The following is a 16,818-nucleotide window of genomic DNA, read 5'->3' as shown; positions in this document are numbered from 1 at the left end:
CGGGTCCGTCGCTAAATAGAGTCCTCCGGGGACGAGCACTGAGCACCGTCGCGGCTGCGGTACCGGGGGTAAGGCGCAGCAATAGGGCTCCGCGCAGCTCCGGTGACAGCCCTCGCTCCCAGGGTAGCGTAAGGGGTGAGGCAGGGAGGGAGGGAGGTGGCGGCAGGGGAGACGGGAGCGGCGGCAGCGGTCTCTTCCCCTCTCCCGGCGCGAAGGAGCGCTGGTAGCGGGGGAGCCGCTTCTGGTGGCGGACCGGGGCCGACTTCCGGCTCGGCGGCCGGGCGGGGAGCGGAGGGGTACGGCGTTGTGGGGTGCTCCGTGCCAGGCGGGCGGGCTTGGCATCGCCGTGGCGAGCCGCGGGCCGGGAGCCTGGTCCGGGGAGGGAAGGAGGGAGCGGGCGGGTGGCGGGGGCGGCGGGCGAGCCGGGCGCGGCCCCCGGAGCTTCTGGGCGCAAGTCGGGGCGCGCCGAGGGGCGCGCTCAGGTGGAGCCACACCGACCCCGTTACAGACAAACAGCTGCCGCCTCACGGGTGCGTTTGTTTTTTTCTTCCCTCCCTCAGGAGAAGCAGCGATGTGATGTGTTAAATGCCGGCGCTGAGTCCTGATGCCGTCGTGGAAAGCGCGCTGCTGAGCGAGGGGCTGAGCGAGAGGGCTCCTGACGTTCGTAAATTGATTTATTCAGAGCTTCATCCCAGCTCCAGTTTCTGCTGCTGCCCAAAGCCTAGAGCTTTTCCCCGCCACAAGACTACTTTGTGCGACAGGGTTTTGTAGCCGCCTTCTGCGCTCTGAGGACAGCGCGTGACCGGTGTAAAAATGCTGCGGTACTGGGGCGAGATCCCAGTTTCATCTAACCAGGCCAACCGCAGCTCCTTTGACCTGCTTCAGCGTGAGTTTCGTACCGTGGAAGTCCAAGATCCTCCATTGCATCAGCCATCCGCGAACAAGCCGCGGCCGACCACCATGTTGGACATCCCCTCGGAGCCCTGCAGCCTCACGATTCACACCATTCAGCTCATCCAGCACAACAGGCGGCTGCGCAGCCTGATCGCCATGGCTCAGGCTCAAAACCAGCAGCAAGCCGAGGGCATAAAAGCTGAAGACAACGAACCTCTGCCATCTTGTCCGGCCTCTCCACCCCTCCCTGATGACCTGCTTCCTCTGGATAGCAAAACCCCTAAAATGCCGTTTCAGCTGAGGCACAGTGACCCAGAGAGTGATTTCTACAGGTGTGTTGGTGTTTCTTTGGCTTAATTCTTGGCTGAAGGAAAGCTGAGTCTTTTTAATTATATATGTAGTTATGCTGATTCCCTTAGGCTGAAGGGTCAAACAGTTGTGTGTAAAACAGGCTTCAAGAAGGAAGGATTTGGATTTCTCCCGTGTGGATAACATGCACGTTATATAAAATAAATGTGCTTTTGTTTCCTGTCTATAAAATGTGGATGTGCAATGCTGATTTCTGTCTTTTTAGTGCTGTGCTAAATGTTTGGGAATGGTTTTGCTATCTTCAATGGTATTTTGAGAAGTTTAGTTATAGGATGTGAAGTTTCTTCTATTTAGGTCACTTACTCACAACTAAACTTGCCCTACTGTAACTGAAAATCCAGAAGATGCCTGACTAGGTTTTGACTGTTTAGCTTTAGGTTCTGAAAAGATGATTTCTTAACATGTTTGTAAGAGTTCAGTGACATAGTAACTTATCACATTTCACCCTGTTTTTTGGTGTTATTCTGGTCAGAGGTGGCGATGAGCATGTGTGAAGGAAATTCTTGTCTCTGATACAAGCTCCACCAGCCGAGTCCTGCAGAATACGTGAAGGAAGGTTGCATTGCTCCTGCCTCTGCAGCTAATCTTTGATTAATTAGTATTGCCACCACCTCCTTGTCTTCCCCTCTGACAAGCGCTAAATTCATAAGGAAGTGTTGCATTTCTTGGAGGATCTCAACGATAGTTTGTAGGTTACTTGCATTTAAATTCAGGGATTAATCCTCACTGCTGTAACTTTCTGTGCTTAGGTTAAAGACTGTGCACCCATGAACGTGATGTGGGAGAGAGAATACATTTTAGTTTTTCAAATGGAGAAAGTGTGCATCAATAAAATGCAATGTATCTGTTAAATGCCATGGAGATCTTTAAATGGCCTGAGGTTGTATAAAATGTGTTTTATCAAAAGATGCTGCTTTTGGTAACAGTCTCTCTGAACAGTAAAGCGATTCTTTAGTGCTGTTTGTGGAGGAACACCATAATCCACCTCAGAAGAAATAAAGTAGTTAGCCTAGAGGGGTGAAGGGAAATCCAGTCCTGTGAGGATAAAGTCTGAGCCCTGTGACTCCTGCTCTTTCTAGCCCTTTGGTTTGTTCAACTGAGCGGCGTTCTACTCTGTCGTGCCCGGTGGCTTCGGCTTTAAGTTCAGTTTCCTGAGGCTCTGTCCATGTTTTGGGGGCTGCTTTGTCTTTTTGTTATTCCTTGTTAGTTTCTGGAGACCGTGTGAAGAAGTGTTGTTTAGAAGCCAACCACATGGGGGAGTGTAAGGACTAGATTGTAAGAACTGGATAGACAATTTTAAAATGAAATGTTTTGTGGCTGATAGAGAGTGGATTTATAATGAGCTGCAGTGTAGACTAGCATTTGATTGTGTGCTTGCTAAACCAGACACATTTATGTTTTTCCAGGAGGAAAGCTTTGAGTTTGTTGTTACGTGTTTGTTCTTAACTGTTTTCAGACACTTACATGAATTGAGAATAGCAGCTGCTGTTACAGTAGTAAAAATAAAGTTATATGGTTTGCTGATGCTTGTTCTTAGTGTGTAAAAACCATTTAAGGAAGACCATTTTTCCCCTTGATAAAACATGATAGTGCTTAATTTTATGCTGCCTTCTGAAATGCCATTGTCAGAGTTAGAGTATTGGATGAAATCCGTCTTTTAATTTGATTTTCTTTGGCAGTAACGTGGGTCTAAGAAGCAGTGTATAGGTGTATTTAAATATAGGAAGAAAGGAAGATAAGAGCAGTCAGCCCGAATCAGACTACAAGTTTCTTTATTATAGTCATGTCCTCTTCTATTTCCTTGTTATTAATTTTCATCCTTTGACCTCACACTCTTGTCTTTTATTTTGTTATTCCCTGGATTCATTTTGGTTTTCCTCCCCTCTGCCCCACCCATACCTGTAATCCCTACCTCCTCATCCGTTTTGAGATGAGGAAGTGGCAGAACCTATTTACTGCTATTTTTAAGTTGTTTTGGTCTTTTCAACCCCCCAAAATCTGTACCACCAGCAGTTTTAATCACGACACTATTCCTCTCCTCCATTTTTCCGGACTGTTTAAAAATATATTGAAACAAACCTTCGTTCTGGCACAGATCCTCGAGGGAAGACCTAGGCTTCACGGTGGAGATCTCCAAATCCATCAACAAGCAAGTATATAAGAGGACTCTAGTAGGATTGTGAAGCAGGTTTTCTTTCCATTTAAAAAGGCTGTCTGGTCTCAGAGCGTATCATATTTACCCATGTGTCCTCTAATTCTGTTCTTATAGTTTCTTTGAATTTCTCTGATGCACCACAATATATCAGGCTTCCCAGCCTGTGGTTCTTCACATCTTTTCTGAAGCTATTAGAAGGAAATGTTTTCACATTTTCTGTCTTCTGGTCCTCATGAGCCAAGGCAATTTAAAGCAAGAGGTGACTCACCACAGCTTTTCAACTATTTCATCCTTGAATTCCTTTAGTATTCCTGGATGAATTACCATCTGGTCCTGGTGATTTGCAACTGTTGATCTTACAGTTCTTGGAATACACAATAAGGGATTAACGTTTGGTTTTGGTTGGTATAGAAACAGAGGGAAGCTTAAAGCATTAAGCGATGAAGAATGAGTAAGGAACTGTAGACTTGAAACTACTGTTTGGACTGGAGGCTCTTACCATAATACAGCTGCTAGCTTTTCCTTCTAATCTGTTCGGCTTCCTCCGATTAGCATGGATCTGTCTTCAAAAGAAACCTAACCTACTAATTATGTGCCTCTTCAGACGCTTTTTCTTGTGTGTGCACAGTTGGTTTCTTAACAGATTTTTTTTGCCATTCTCTCATTTGCGTTCCTGACCACACTGGATGTGTGCTTTGCATTGAAAGATAATCTGTGGATGAAACTGGGAGCTTGCAATGGGAAGACAGTTCATGGCAGAAGCGCTGTGCAGAAGTAGGGAAGTACGTGTCGGTGGGATAGTAGGTTTAATGTTGGGAAGGATTTGGAGCAGTGGAAATTAGAGCAGGCAGAATGTACTTCCCCTGCTGGACTAAGCACTTTGGCTGGTCTTTTAGGTTGGGCCACTGGGACCCCATTTATTTTCCAAACATTGTCTATTACTTCTTGTCATTACCTAGTGAGCAGCTTCATTTTATACCTGTGCAGCCTTCTGTAGGCATAGCAGAGATATTTTAAAAGAGGCTTACTCAGGATGAGGTGGAAAGGGTCGCTTTTCCAAAAGGAAACAACTTTCTGGTTTGAGTTAGTGTGCTGTGTTCTTTGATGCACTGACTAGTATAATCTTGTTTTCCCAGTGTTCTCCTTTATTTTACTGTTTTGGGGGGAAATGGCTGTGAAGTGACCTTGTTGCACCTCATTTGGTAGAAATTCAACTCCACAATGTAATGTTTCATAAAATTGATGCATTCATAGGAAAAACAATCCCTCCCTCCATCTGCTGCTAGCTTATGCTCACCTAGGAGAGAGCAGAGCCCTTCAATCCGTTACTGCAGTTGAGCGAACCTCGGCCGTCAACCCTTGTGCTGACTTAGCCTTAACACTTTCCCCCAAATATAGTTGCACGGGAAATGAAGCACAAGATCTCCTTCCCTCTAAGAAAAACAGCAGCCTTACAGGAGAGCAGCTTGGATAAATGGTTTGAGGTGCCTTTGGGGAATGTCTTGTTGACACAGAAGATGGGCTTTTTGTGAGTTCTGAAACTTTATTAAGCCTGAAAATAAGCCTCATTGGTATAGACAGACACTTTTTTTCTGTTGTTAAGTTCAGCATGTTGCAGGTTTGCTGGCAGTGGTGGGAGAAGGCTGAGCTTTGGGTCTGATGAATTTGTGACTTGGCAGGTAGATTTGTCTGAAACATCATGTGGTGTTGATGACCCATGTATAAAAATATAGATCCTATCAGAAATACAAAATTCCGGTGACAGAATTTTAGGGATTAAAGTGCTCTTGTTTACTTGCAGCTGTATGACCCTGGTAAAATGTTAAATAGGCTTGGCTTTGGATGGTAGCTGGATGGGGAGCCTTTCAGGAAAGCAGTAAGCACTGCAGAGAGTGACATTCTGCATAATGACAGTATCTGGAAGGGTTCTTTTGTAGGTGCTCGGTATCTGGATGAGATCGAAGACCAAGGTTCTTTACCTATGGTCATCAGGAAAAAGAAGTTTGCTGCTCCTTTTTGGGAAAGATTGACATTAGATAGCTGCTTTTAAAGAAAAACTGCCATAAAGACACATTTATGTTATGTGCATTCTTATCAGACAGTACCTGAAGGTTAAAGGAGATGAAGAAAAAAAGATATTTTCTCATTTGTTGTTTTCCATTAACATCTACAACAATATTTCAATTTTTGCTCTGTAATCAGGCTTTTAATCATCTTTCTCTATTGTTTATTGTGGGGAAAAGGAAAACAAGAGAAGAAAGCATAAGAAAAACAAACCATAATTGACTGACCTTACTAAGAACAAGAGGTGGGGATTTGGATTTGAGTACAGTACTGGAAATTTCTTTTCTTTCTGTCTTCAATTGATTAGATTTCAAGTCGATTATATCCCTTTCAGCATAGTGACCTAGCTGCATTCTAATGTTGGCAATTAGTTTCTTTTCCTCTAGGAGTTTAAAAGAGATATAACATTCTCTGCTGCTTCGGAGCAGTGATATGTGTTGCTAAAAGGTTGTTGTGCTCTACTTAGCAAGTGGCTGAGTATCCTGGTTGGGCTTGCCACATTCTGTGTCTAGTTTAAGTTTGTCCACAGTGTTTTGATCATATTTGAGAAGTCATGGCAGTCTGGTGAAGTTCCCACTGACTGGAAAAGGGGAAACATAGCAGCCATTTTTAAAAAGGGAAAAAAAGAAGACCCGGGGAACTACAGGCCAGTCAGTCAAACCTCGGTGCCCGGCAAGATCATGGAGCAGATCCTCCTGGCGACTATGCTAAGGCACATAGAAAATAAGGAGGTGATTGGTGACAGTCAACATGGCTTCACTAAGGGCAAATCCTGCCTGACTAATTTGGTGACCTTCTATGTCAAGGTTACAGCTTTGATGGATAAGGGAAGAGCAACTGACATTGTCTATCTGGACTTATCCAAAGCATTTGGTACTGTCCCACACGACATCCTTGTCTCTAAACTGGAAAGACATGGTTTTGATGGATGGACCACTCAGTGGATAAGGAATTGGCTGGATGGTCACACTCAAAGAGTTGTGGTCAACAGTTCAATGTCCAAGTGGAGGCCAGTGACGAGTGGTGTTCCTCAGGGGTCAGTACTGGGGCAGGTGCTATTTAACATCTTTGTTGGTGACATGTAGAGTGAGATTGAGTGCATGCTCAGCAAGTTTGCAGATGAAACCAGGCTGTGTGGTGTTGTGGGCATGCTGGAGGGAAGGGATGCCATCCAGAGGGACCTTGACAGGCTGGAGAGGTGGGCCTGTGAGAACCTCATGAAGTTCAACAAGGCCAAGTGCAAGGTCCTGCACATGGGTCGGGGCAATCCCAAGCACAAGTACAGGCTGGGCGGAGAATGGCTTGAGAGCTGCCCTGAGGAAAAGGACTTGGGAGTTCTGGTGGATGAGAAGCTCGACATGAGCGGGCAATGTGCGCTGGCAGCCCAGAAAGCCAACCATATCCTGGGCTGCATCAAAAGACACGTGGCCAGCAGGTTGAGGGAGGTGATTCTGCCCCTCTGCTCTGCCCTTGTGAGACCCTACCTGCAGTACTGAGTTCAACTCTAGGGTCTCCAACACATGAAGGATATGGTCCTGTTGGAATGGGTCCAGAGGAGGGCCACGAAGATGATCCGAGGGCTGGAGCACCTCTCCTATGAAGACAGGCTGACAGAGTTGGGGTTGTTCAGCCTGGAGTAGAGAAAGCTCCAGGGAGATCTTATAGTTATGTCTTCCAGTACCTGAAGGGGGCCTACAAGAAAGCTGGAGAGGGACTTTTTACAAGGATGTGTAGTGATAGGGCAAGAGGGTGATGAGGCACTGGAACAGGTTGCCCAGAGAAGTTGTGGATGCCCCATCCCTGGAGGTGTTCAAGGCTAGGCTGGATGGGGCTTTGAGCAACCTGATCTAGTGGAAGGTGTCCCTGCCCATGTCAGGGGGGTTGGAACTAGATGATCTTTGAGGTCCCTTCCAACCCAAACCATTCTATGATTCTATGAATGGCAGAGCATCAACAACAGCTCTTTATTTGCCTCTGTTAATAGTAGTCTGGTGTTCAGTGTTTTTGGTAGCAGAAGATACTCTCAACTGATGGCTGCTGGGCAGCTAGGTATGTCCTTTGTATATTAAAAAAGAAGAGATTCTTTTTTATAGGCATAAATTTTGATGGTGGTTTTCTGGTTGGTTTTGTTTGAAGGTTATTTTTTTCAGTTGTAACCTCCTGGTCCCATGTCGTATGAGACATATGGCTGTTGGTGAACTTCAGAAATCTGTCACTGGGAGGTGGAGGGGGGGTTATGAGGGAGATGTAAAACCAGTATGGGTGACACTTGGTTTGTAACGGAACTGATGATCTTTTAATTCATCTTGTCAGAGCGCCTGCTGTCTTCTTTACAAAGTAGTTACATAATTGAGTAGGAATTGGGATGTGAGTCATTCTCCAGCAATTAATAACTGGGATGAATCCATGACCTGAGATCCACATGCTGTTCTTAATATCCACTTAGAAAAATCATCATTTACAGCTCTTAATATAGTGTGATCCTCCTTTTATTTGAATAATCAGAAAGTGCTGAGCTGGTGTTCTTGAAAATGGATGATTTTGGTCCTGATAGCTCTAAGTTTAACCTTCCATTTTCACTCTGCTGAAAAGTTGCCTTTTTTCACTGCTGTGTTTCAGTGGTTTTCTGTGTGTCAATCCTGAGGATCAGGAGGAGCTGAGGCTCTGTGATGCAGCGTCTCAGCAAGACCGAAGGGTATCTAATGCACTCGTTGGAGAAACAGGAGTAGTGAGCGTTTTACCAAGGCATCAGTGCTGCCTGTGTACTCTTTAATCAGGTCTTGTTACTGGAAAGAGTGTGGTGATACTCAAGTAATGTAAGGTGAGAGCGAGGTGAATCTCGGGGTGGGCTGCGGAAGATGTTGGGAGAAATTGATCAGAAACAAATGAAGGGTGAAATTGTTAGCTTAATTCTGCTATTGGTACTGAGTGAAGGGTAAAAAAGTATATAAACACCATACTTAGCAGAAAGGAAATTTGATTTTTTGACGTCAGCATTTGAAGACTGCGCTACTGATATGGGCAAATACATCACATGCATTGAACTGTGAGTTCAGAAATCCGGTCGAAATATGTTTACCTTTCAGAGGCCTTGTCTTATCTCATCTTCTCTTTTTCCGATGTGGAATTTCTGTTTGTTAACTCATCTTGATGAAAAATTCAGTTGCCTGACTGTGAGTGATGTTCGAAGTGCTCATGTGAGTTGGTCCCCATCTCTTTCATCCTGCATGGTCACTCCTTCCTGCTTAGCAACACCAAGAAGAGAAGTCAAACCCAACGCTGGGGAACGCTGCCCTACAGCGGAACCCCTCCAGGCCTGGTGTTCACTTTTGAGTTTGCACATGGGGGTACTTCTTTCGGTGTCATGCTTGGTGACTACTAGAAATGAGGGCAGGGAAATGGTCTTTTTGGCTACACTGCACCTTTACAAAATGTATGTGTATCCCGTTTCTTGCTTTTTATGTGTGTCTTTTGCATTATAAATTCAGATCTTGTCTTTCCCAGAAGCCTTTGTATCTATTAGGCCTGTGACATCAGAGATAATAAGGAAGCAAAATGTAATTAACTGAGAAGAGAAATGATTTGCATTCACGTTACCTAAAATGCCTTTTTTTGTTTGTGTCAAGGACCCGTTTAATTCACATGTCTGGGAGAAAAGCTTTTGGATGGGAAGGGAGCTGCTTAAGGGTTCAGAAGATTTGCATCCCACATTCATGCATCACCCAAGGAATCTTCTGGTATTAGAAGGGAAAATGAGAATTGGCAGTGCTGATTTGAGGGTAGGGGAAGAGGAGAAAGCAGATAAGCCCTAACTAGGTAGCGTTCATATGTAATGGAGAAGCTGTGAAGACCCCCCAGACAACCTACTTTCCCTTTGTACATCACCTTATTATTGACAATATCTCTTGAACTGGTACATTCCTTTCAGTTTCTGGAGGTGTGCTATTTTTGTCTTTTCTGGTTTTCAGAGGAAAAGGGGAGCCGGTGACTGAACTGAGTTGGTCCTCCTGCCGGCAGCTTCTCTACCAGTCAATGGCCACCATTCTGGCTCACACGGGCTTCGAGTGTGCCAATGAGAGTGTCCTGGAGACCCTGACAGATATTGCCCACGAGTACTGCCTGAAGTTCACCAAACTGCTGCGCTTTGCTGTGGATCGAGAAGCTCGACTTGGGCACACCCCTTTCCCTGATGTCATGGAACAGGTATTCCACGAAGTGGGCATTGGCAGTGTGCTCTCGCTGCAGAAGTTCTGGCAACACCGCATTAAGGATTATCACAGCTACATGCTTCAGGTGAGAAGAGCAGTAGGGACCTGACGGCACCGATAAACGTACCCCCAGTATAATTGCTAATTGCTGTAGCACTTCTGGGTCTTACTGAAGTAAAGCCTGATTAGAAAACCTCTTGGATGTGGAGGGGAGTCATCAAGGAAAAGAGAAACGGGATTTTTTTGACTGGAAGACAGAGCCCCTTATTTGTGTCACTACCAAGGCTAAGAATGCTCTGCTGATGGTTTGTCTGGGTTTAAGAGGAGGCCCACAGCTCTTGAATGGCCCGGAAAAAATACCAAGTGAAAGTAAAATCAGTACTGACAGATAAATTGAATTTTCTGCTTTAATAGTATATTTGGCTGCTTTCAGAAAACAAGTAAGCAGATGAACAAAAATTACTTGACTGCACAGTGGCTCGTGCTCCTTAAGCAAGGGGTGACTTGCTTAAGCTTTAGGAGTTTAGGGTAGTATTGTGCTTATCTGAGTTGTCACACAGGTGCGACCTTCCAGTCTAGAGGGGACTGTGCTTCTGTGGAGAAAGAAGAGGAATTGTTAAAATTCCTTGGAATAAGAAGTGCCATATCAACATCAGTTGTAAGAATAAGGGTGTGATTTCTCGTGGTCCAGTATTCTGTGAAATTAAACATGTGCGTTTTATTTGAATGATGTAAGACTGTCTGCCTGTTGTGGACTTACAGAAATACAAGGTTTTAAAGTGGGAATTTTACTCCTACTTATCAAAACAAGTAGATAGTCCGTGACCAAAGGCAAAACCTGCCATCTCTTCCTCTTGTCACGTTACAGGAGTTCCATTTGACTCATCTTGGAGCAGCTACCTTGTGTTCCTTCTTTTCCCAGGGTTGGCACCTTGTGGCTTAGAGAGGCAGTATAAATCAGAGACACCTCTGAGTGCCTGTAGTATGTAAATTGTGATAGACTCTGAGGTTTGTGCATAAAAATAACATAATCAAGATCTGTCTCCATTAAAAACATTTTTGCTGAAAAAATCAGTTTGTTTTTGTTCAGATGTTTCCTTTTGAATTTGGGTTTTCCATATCATTCTGTTGATGCAGTTCACTCTCATCCTGCAGCTGGTCATTGTTTTATTTGTTCTATTCTTCATGCAGGGCTGAGATCCGCAGTAGCCTCTGTATTTAGAAGTATATCTAGAAGGGGGAAACAGGCTTTGTTATTCTTTTTCCTTCTTGCTTCTGCTGTTAAAAAGCCTTGGGCTTTTCCTGAGCACGGTTCACTGACTGTTGGGATTCAGTGGTATAAACAAGCATTTGTCAGAAGCAGGTGAAATCTGCAATTTTTAATTTAATTGCTTATGGTTGTTAGTTTCTAAAAATACAGGTTAGTTCTAAATCTCATTCCTGTATTTGTTTCAGTTCTCTGACTGGAGAAAATTTCTGTGTTTTTTGCTGTGAATCTGGCAGAAGGTACCCAGGCTTTGCCCGGTGGTGACTACAGAGCTGATGAATATCTGAGATGCTTGGTTTTTAATGCTGGAGTAAATTTGTTACTGGTGCATGGGGGATGGTGTTATAAGTAAAACCAAAAAGTAAGACTGAGACATTTCACTTTTTTTTTTCGTGCCCTGTTCAAATTTCTGGGCCTTATCATCACTGTCTGTGAAATAATGTGCTTGTATTTATCAAGCAGATGTGTTAATGGATTAAACCTATTATTAAAGTCCCTTGTTACAGGACAGAAGGTGTTCTTAAAGGGGAAAAAAAAATCTTTCCTGTGTAGCTGATAACCTGTTTACTTGTTCATTCAGGTCAGATGTTAATAATATTCTGGGAACAGAGCGCACTGCAATGTAATTGCCATCAAAGTCTCTGAAGTCTCTCTGACCTTTCTGGCCTCTTTTTCACCCCCGCTGATCTTTGACAGGTTAGCAAGCAGCTCTCCGAAGAGTATGAGAAGATTGTCAACCCTGAAAAGGCAGCAGAAGACACAAAGCCTGTGAAGATTAAGGAGGAACCTGTTAGTGATATTACTTTCCCCATAAGTGAGGAGCTGGAAGGAGATCTGGCTTCTGGTGACCAGTCTTTGCCAGTTGGAGTCCTTGGAGCTCAAAGTGAGCGCTTCTCTGCCAATTTGGAAGTAGAAGCTTCCCCACAGACTTCAGGTAAGGGTCTCTTGCTACTGCTGGAAACAGTCTATCAGCTATTCCGTGTGATCTTGTTTCCATTTTTAATAGCAGATCCCAATGTGAGGACTGAGGAGGAGAAAAAATTTTTAGGTTTTAGTGAAAAGATTTGGATGGGAGATGAACTCTTGCTTGCTCTCCAAATACAAACCCAAAGAATAAAGGTATCAATAATGAGGATTTGTTAAATATTTACTCCATTTGTGGACCTTGTAGAACACAAAATGCTTTATATGGTATTTATTTTTAGAAGATTGTTAAAGTTCTTAGCTTTGTTATTGGTGTGAGGTAGATTGCTTTTCTACAGTGATGGTCCAAGGGCTTTATTGTTGGTAGTGAACTAGGATATTTGCTGCAGATGTGAGTACTGGGTTTTTTTTTCCAGTCTGATGTAACAAAGACAAAAATAACTTTTGGGCTTATATATATGTATATATTTTAGTTGAAAAGAGACTAGAGTTTTATCCTTATTTCTAGTAAGGAGAGTACCGGATATTTTTTTTTCCCCAAGTAGTTTTGGATTCTTGTCTAGAGATTGATGTTACTGAGAAGTTGAAGGCCATGTTCCTTGTGACTGGAGTAAATTCAAGACCCTGTATAGATTAGACACTGAATGAGTTATGAAAGTATTGATGATACTTGGTGCAGTCCTCCATATTCAGGAATCACTCTGGTAGTGACAGTCACTGTTTAATGAAGGTTTATCAGTGACTTACGTGAAATGGGCTTGTAGGAGTCTCTCGTATTTTACCCTAAAGCCTGGTGTAGATAGCTGAGGCCGTGGAAAGTGAAATGGTGAGTGAATTAGTGGGGTTATGGAGACTGCACTCTTTTCCTCAAAGTGTCATCCCTTGATGTTGGCATTGCGGCACACTGGTGGCCAGCATGGGAGAATCTGCTCCTGCTGTATCTTTTCTGTATCTATATACAGGTTTTATTCTGTGCACCCTTTAGTAGTGCTAAATTTTCTGGAAAATGAAGACAGCATTCTTCTCCCAAAGAAAGCCAGTTTTGATTTTTGTATAGAACCTTCTGAACTCTGGAAATCCCTGCAATAATAGCTGTTTCACATAAAAATCTGGTTAAAAACAATGAAGCCTGTCCTTCTAGTAACCCTAAACTAAGTAGCCTATATCATGAGGTTAGAATACACCTCTGAGTCCATTAGATTTTTTTAAAAATAGCACATTCTGCTGAGTTTTATAAAAGCACAAATCCATCTGATATCTTTCTGGAAGTTCATGTTGTTTTCCGTTGTACCTCTGAAATGTGAAGTGCTTGCATTTTTGTGGGAGAGGCAACAGCAGACTCCTCTGACCCGTCTGGAGTTGCAAGTGATTCGTCTGGAAAGCTTTGTATTAGCATCTGCCACTTGAGACCCAGAGGTTAGCATGCTAGCTGGATATTAAATGCCTCTTGCCTCTCTGATACCAAATTGATGTTTTCTAATTAAGAATACAAGTGCTCTGTTTCTCCCTGAAAATCCCTCTTCACTTCACAAGGGCTTTTGGAAATTTCACCACTGTGAGAAGTCCCAGTCTAGGCTGGAGAGCGTAATATCATAAGGAGTGAGAAAAAGCTGCTGCAGTTAGGACATCACCATCCTGAAAATACAAGTGCGAGGCCCGTAGAGAGGGCAGCAAAGCTTCAGTTCCTGAGAGCAAAACTCTCCTTACAGCCTTCCATGTTCTGCTTGTGTTTCTGCTTATGCCTGACGTTGTGGTTGTGAGCTAGCTGCTTAATTTCACTGCAGTTGGAGTAATGGAGGCAAAATTCGGGACCTTGTTCCTCCACTCAGCAGAATAACATGAGGATTAGCTCAGTTGTAAAGTACTTGAAAGTTAAAGCATGTTGAAGATGAAACATCCTGTGTCCATGGCTAAGTACTGTTAGTCATTAGTGACACTCCCAGTGGCAGGTGATAGAGCTGAAAGGAATAAGGCTGAGCAATGAAGAGTGGTTAATGAAAGACAGAGGCAGTAAGTTTAGTGAGCATCTTTGATTATTGTGTAGGCTGGAGCTGCAGATCTGTGGAACTGACAGCATTTTAATGATGTGTCTGTTGTTGTTGAGAGGAACGCATTTACTTACAATTAACATAAAAAGGACTTTTCATTAAGGCAACTGGACACCAGCAAGCACTTTCATTTTGGCTTGCTTTCTCACTGCTGAGCTAATGTAGGCTGTGTTATCACAAAGGTCTCCTAAACCCTGGTTTGGGCCAAGCTGCTCTGGAAAAGATTCCTGACTCCTTCATAAGAGAGAATTCACAGTACAAACATGTAGTGGAATGTTTGTTCTCTATGTAATTGCTAATAATAAGGGACTACTGTTAGTATGTTGATAATAGGGAATAGTAGTAGGTTTGGCTCAGTACAAGAGGATTAGTTGTTCTTTCAAACTGTAGCCAAGCTCCTTGAGACACAAAGTTTGGAAAACATACTAAAACTGGTTGCCTAGGGTTGTTTTTTTTAAAAAAAATTTTCCTTGTGAATTTAATCTCACACAAGAGGGACCAGGTTTAAAAGAAAGAAGATTTCAGGCTTTCTTCAGTTCTGGGCTGTTATACTCATCTCAGCAAGGGGCCCAATTAGTGCATTTTTAATAGGATTTTTGTCTGTCTTAAAACTGTAAATAAGCAGAAATAGTTCAATGTATAATTACTACTCTTGAGGAGAAAGACATTTGCTGTTATCAAGAAATATGGTTTTGTAATCTTGTACAAAAAAATCCTCAATCTGCTTAGATTGTACACTAGTCCAAAAGTTTAAAAAGGAAAAGGCTGGGGAGACATCTATTTCCCAGCAGGGAGTCTGCGAGGTTTAGCCTGGAGGGTTTCTTTCCCTTCTGCTGAAGGATGGGATGAGACTTGTGGATGTTGAGTACAAGGAGGCAGTCAGTTGGATGGCTGACTGCAGCTCTAATGTCCCTGCATTTCAGTGCTGGAAGTGGTATTTGAGACTGTTCATCTACCTAGTCCTCTGCCGTCATCTCCAATGCAGCAGAGCTACTAGAAGTCCAGTATGTCTGACGGCTTAAAGGAAGTTGCTGATGTTGCAAGGACCTCATCGTCGTGAATGATTTCTGGACTACCTCTAAGTCTTGCTTATGCGGGATCTAGTCTGTGTTGTTGGTGTACTCATTGCTGCTGAGACACTCCTTCTGGAGAATGATGTGGGCTCTGTTGTTGTTTCTCATGGAGAAAACCACATGGAGGATTGCTATGAAAGGATAGCATCGTGTGTTTTCGAGTGGCAATTACTGGGCTATTAAAAAAAAAAGCCAGCTTTTTTTAAATTATTTTACACTAGTTGATGTGTTTTGTGGTTTTTTTTCCCCTAGCCTAGTTCACCTGTGGCTTTGCTTTTGCTCCGTCTTTACCAGTTCTGCGGTCCCTTCCATCTGCATGCTGTTTGTAATTTGTCTTTTTACTCAGTTACTATTGTGTCCTTTTTCTTTCTGTAGGGGCTGAGGTGAATGCTTCCCCACTCTGGAACTTGGCACAGGTAAAAATGGAGCCACAGGAAAATGAGGAGGCCAATGTACATGGCCATGGGGTCCTAGGCAGCGATGTCTTTGAGGAACCAATGTCAGGCATGAGTGAAGCTGGGATGCCACAGAGCCCCAATGGTTCTGAGAGCAGCTATGGTTCTCATTCTGCTGACAGTCTGATGGGATCATCACCGGTCTTCAACCAGCGTTGCAAGAAAAAGATGAAGAAGATGTGAAAAGAGACAGTCTTTTTATTTAATCCTGATGGAATGTAGTAGACTTGAAACGAAATAAGAGAGCACTATGGTGGCTATGATTCAAAAACAGGGCTGGCCCTGGTGTACGAGGAACCTTTTATAAAATTACTATGAGACGTTTGATGCGTGGTGCACTTCAGCTCCCCTCTTTGCTGGCTTCTGTACTCCATCTTGACTCATGAGATTGAAGATCACCCTTTACATTTGATGGTGTCATGGCTTGCTTTGGCTGATTAATGAGGAAGTTACCAGTGAAAAGTAGTTTTGAGGAGATTTGCTAACTCATAGAATCCTTCAATAATTTGGGCTGAATGAGCGTCTTGAGGTTCCTAGTCTCTAGTCCAGCACCCTGCTTGAAGCACAGTCAGTTAGATCAGGTTACTCAGGGCCTTGTCCAGTTGAGTTTTGAATATCTCCAAGGATGGTGATGCCAAACCTCTTTGGGCGTTTTCTCATATTTGATTACCCTCATAGTAAGAAAACATATATTCTTGCATCCAGTTGGAATTTCCCATGTTCCAACTTGTGTTAATTGATTCTGTTCTATCACTGCTCATCTCTGAGAAGAGTCTCTGTTTTCTCTAACTCACGCATTAAGTGGCTGTACACCATGAGATTTCTCTTCAGCCTTTTCTCTTCTTAAGCCCAAGTAAACCAAGCTCCCTGAGCCCCTCCTCGTACGTCCTGTGCTCCAGCCTCCAACCAGCTTTGTGGCCTTCCACTGAGATTGCTGCAGTGCCTTTCTTGCAAGGGGGAGCATAAAAGTGTTAGCAGTCCTCCAGATATGGTCTCACAAGCGCTGAGTAGAGAGAAGTAAGAATTTCCCTTGTGCTGGCTATGTTCTTGTTAACTGTTGTGGGCAACAAGACAGACTTAAGTCAGGGTATTTCACTGGCTGGGGAGCCGTTGCTCATGGTGATGATGACCGTGCAAAGATGCTGTAGAGCGGTGTCACAGTGCCATCAGCCAGCTCCTCCAGTGCCTTCAGATGCATCCTGTCTGGTTCCATAGACTTAGGGATGTTCAATTGGCTTAAGTTCTTGCAAACTCAGTTGTCTTCTTCTGTAGTAACACTCTGCTAGTAGACCAAGGGACCTGGCAGGCCTGAAGGCAGACCTTACCAGTGAAAACAGGCAAAAAAAGTGTTGAGTACATCA

The 16,818-nt window shown here is 43.7% G+C and overlaps 1 protein-coding gene across 2 annotated transcripts; it reads left to right on the top strand.

Annotated features, from left to right (window-relative positions):
• Window positions 1–269: 269 nt before the first annotated feature.
• SUPT7L (SPT7 like, STAGA complex subunit gamma) lies at window positions 270–16,482 on the top strand. Of its 2 annotated transcripts, XM_086631677.1 has the most exons (5): window positions 270–296; window positions 561–1,226; window positions 9,451–9,775; window positions 11,654–11,891; window positions 15,378–16,482. In XM_086631677.1, the coding sequence occupies exons 2-5, from the start codon at window positions 814–816 to the stop codon at window positions 15,638–15,640; spliced, it is 1,239 nt and encodes a 412-aa protein (XP_086487803.1). In that variant the 5' UTR covers window positions 270–296; window positions 561–813; the 3' UTR covers window positions 15,641–16,482. The 2 variants fall into 2 exon arrangements, with proteins under 2 accessions (XP_086487803.1, XP_009989606.1); XM_009991304.2 differs by lacking the exon at window positions 270–296 and having other exon boundaries at window positions 472–1,226.
• The last annotated feature ends 336 nt before the right edge of the window (window positions 16,483–16,818 follow it).

This window comes from Tauraco erythrolophus, chromosome 2 (assembly GCF_009769465.1).
Source record: "Tauraco erythrolophus isolate bTauEry1 chromosome 2, bTauEry1.pri, whole genome shotgun sequence".
NCBI classification, from domain to species: domain Eukaryota; kingdom Metazoa; phylum Chordata; class Aves; order Musophagiformes; family Musophagidae; genus Tauraco; species Tauraco erythrolophus.
The sequence above is the reverse complement of the archived record's forward strand: the minus strand, read 5'-3'. Positions and strand labels throughout refer to the sequence as shown.

Excerpts from the sequence above, each read along its gene's own strand:
- SUPT7L (XM_086631677.1), top strand. The coding sequence starts at position 814 with ATGCTGCGGTACTGGGGCGAGATCCCAGTTTCATCTAACCAGGCCAAC. Across the intron at positions 1,227-9,450 it reads CCAGAGAGTGATTTCTACAG|AGGAAAAGGGGAGCCGGTGA; the intron begins GTGTGTTGGTGT and ends TCTGGTTTTCAG. Across the intron at positions 9,776-11,653 it reads ATCACAGCTACATGCTTCAG|GTTAGCAAGCAGCTCTCCGA; the intron begins GTGAGAAGAGCA and ends GATCTTTGACAG.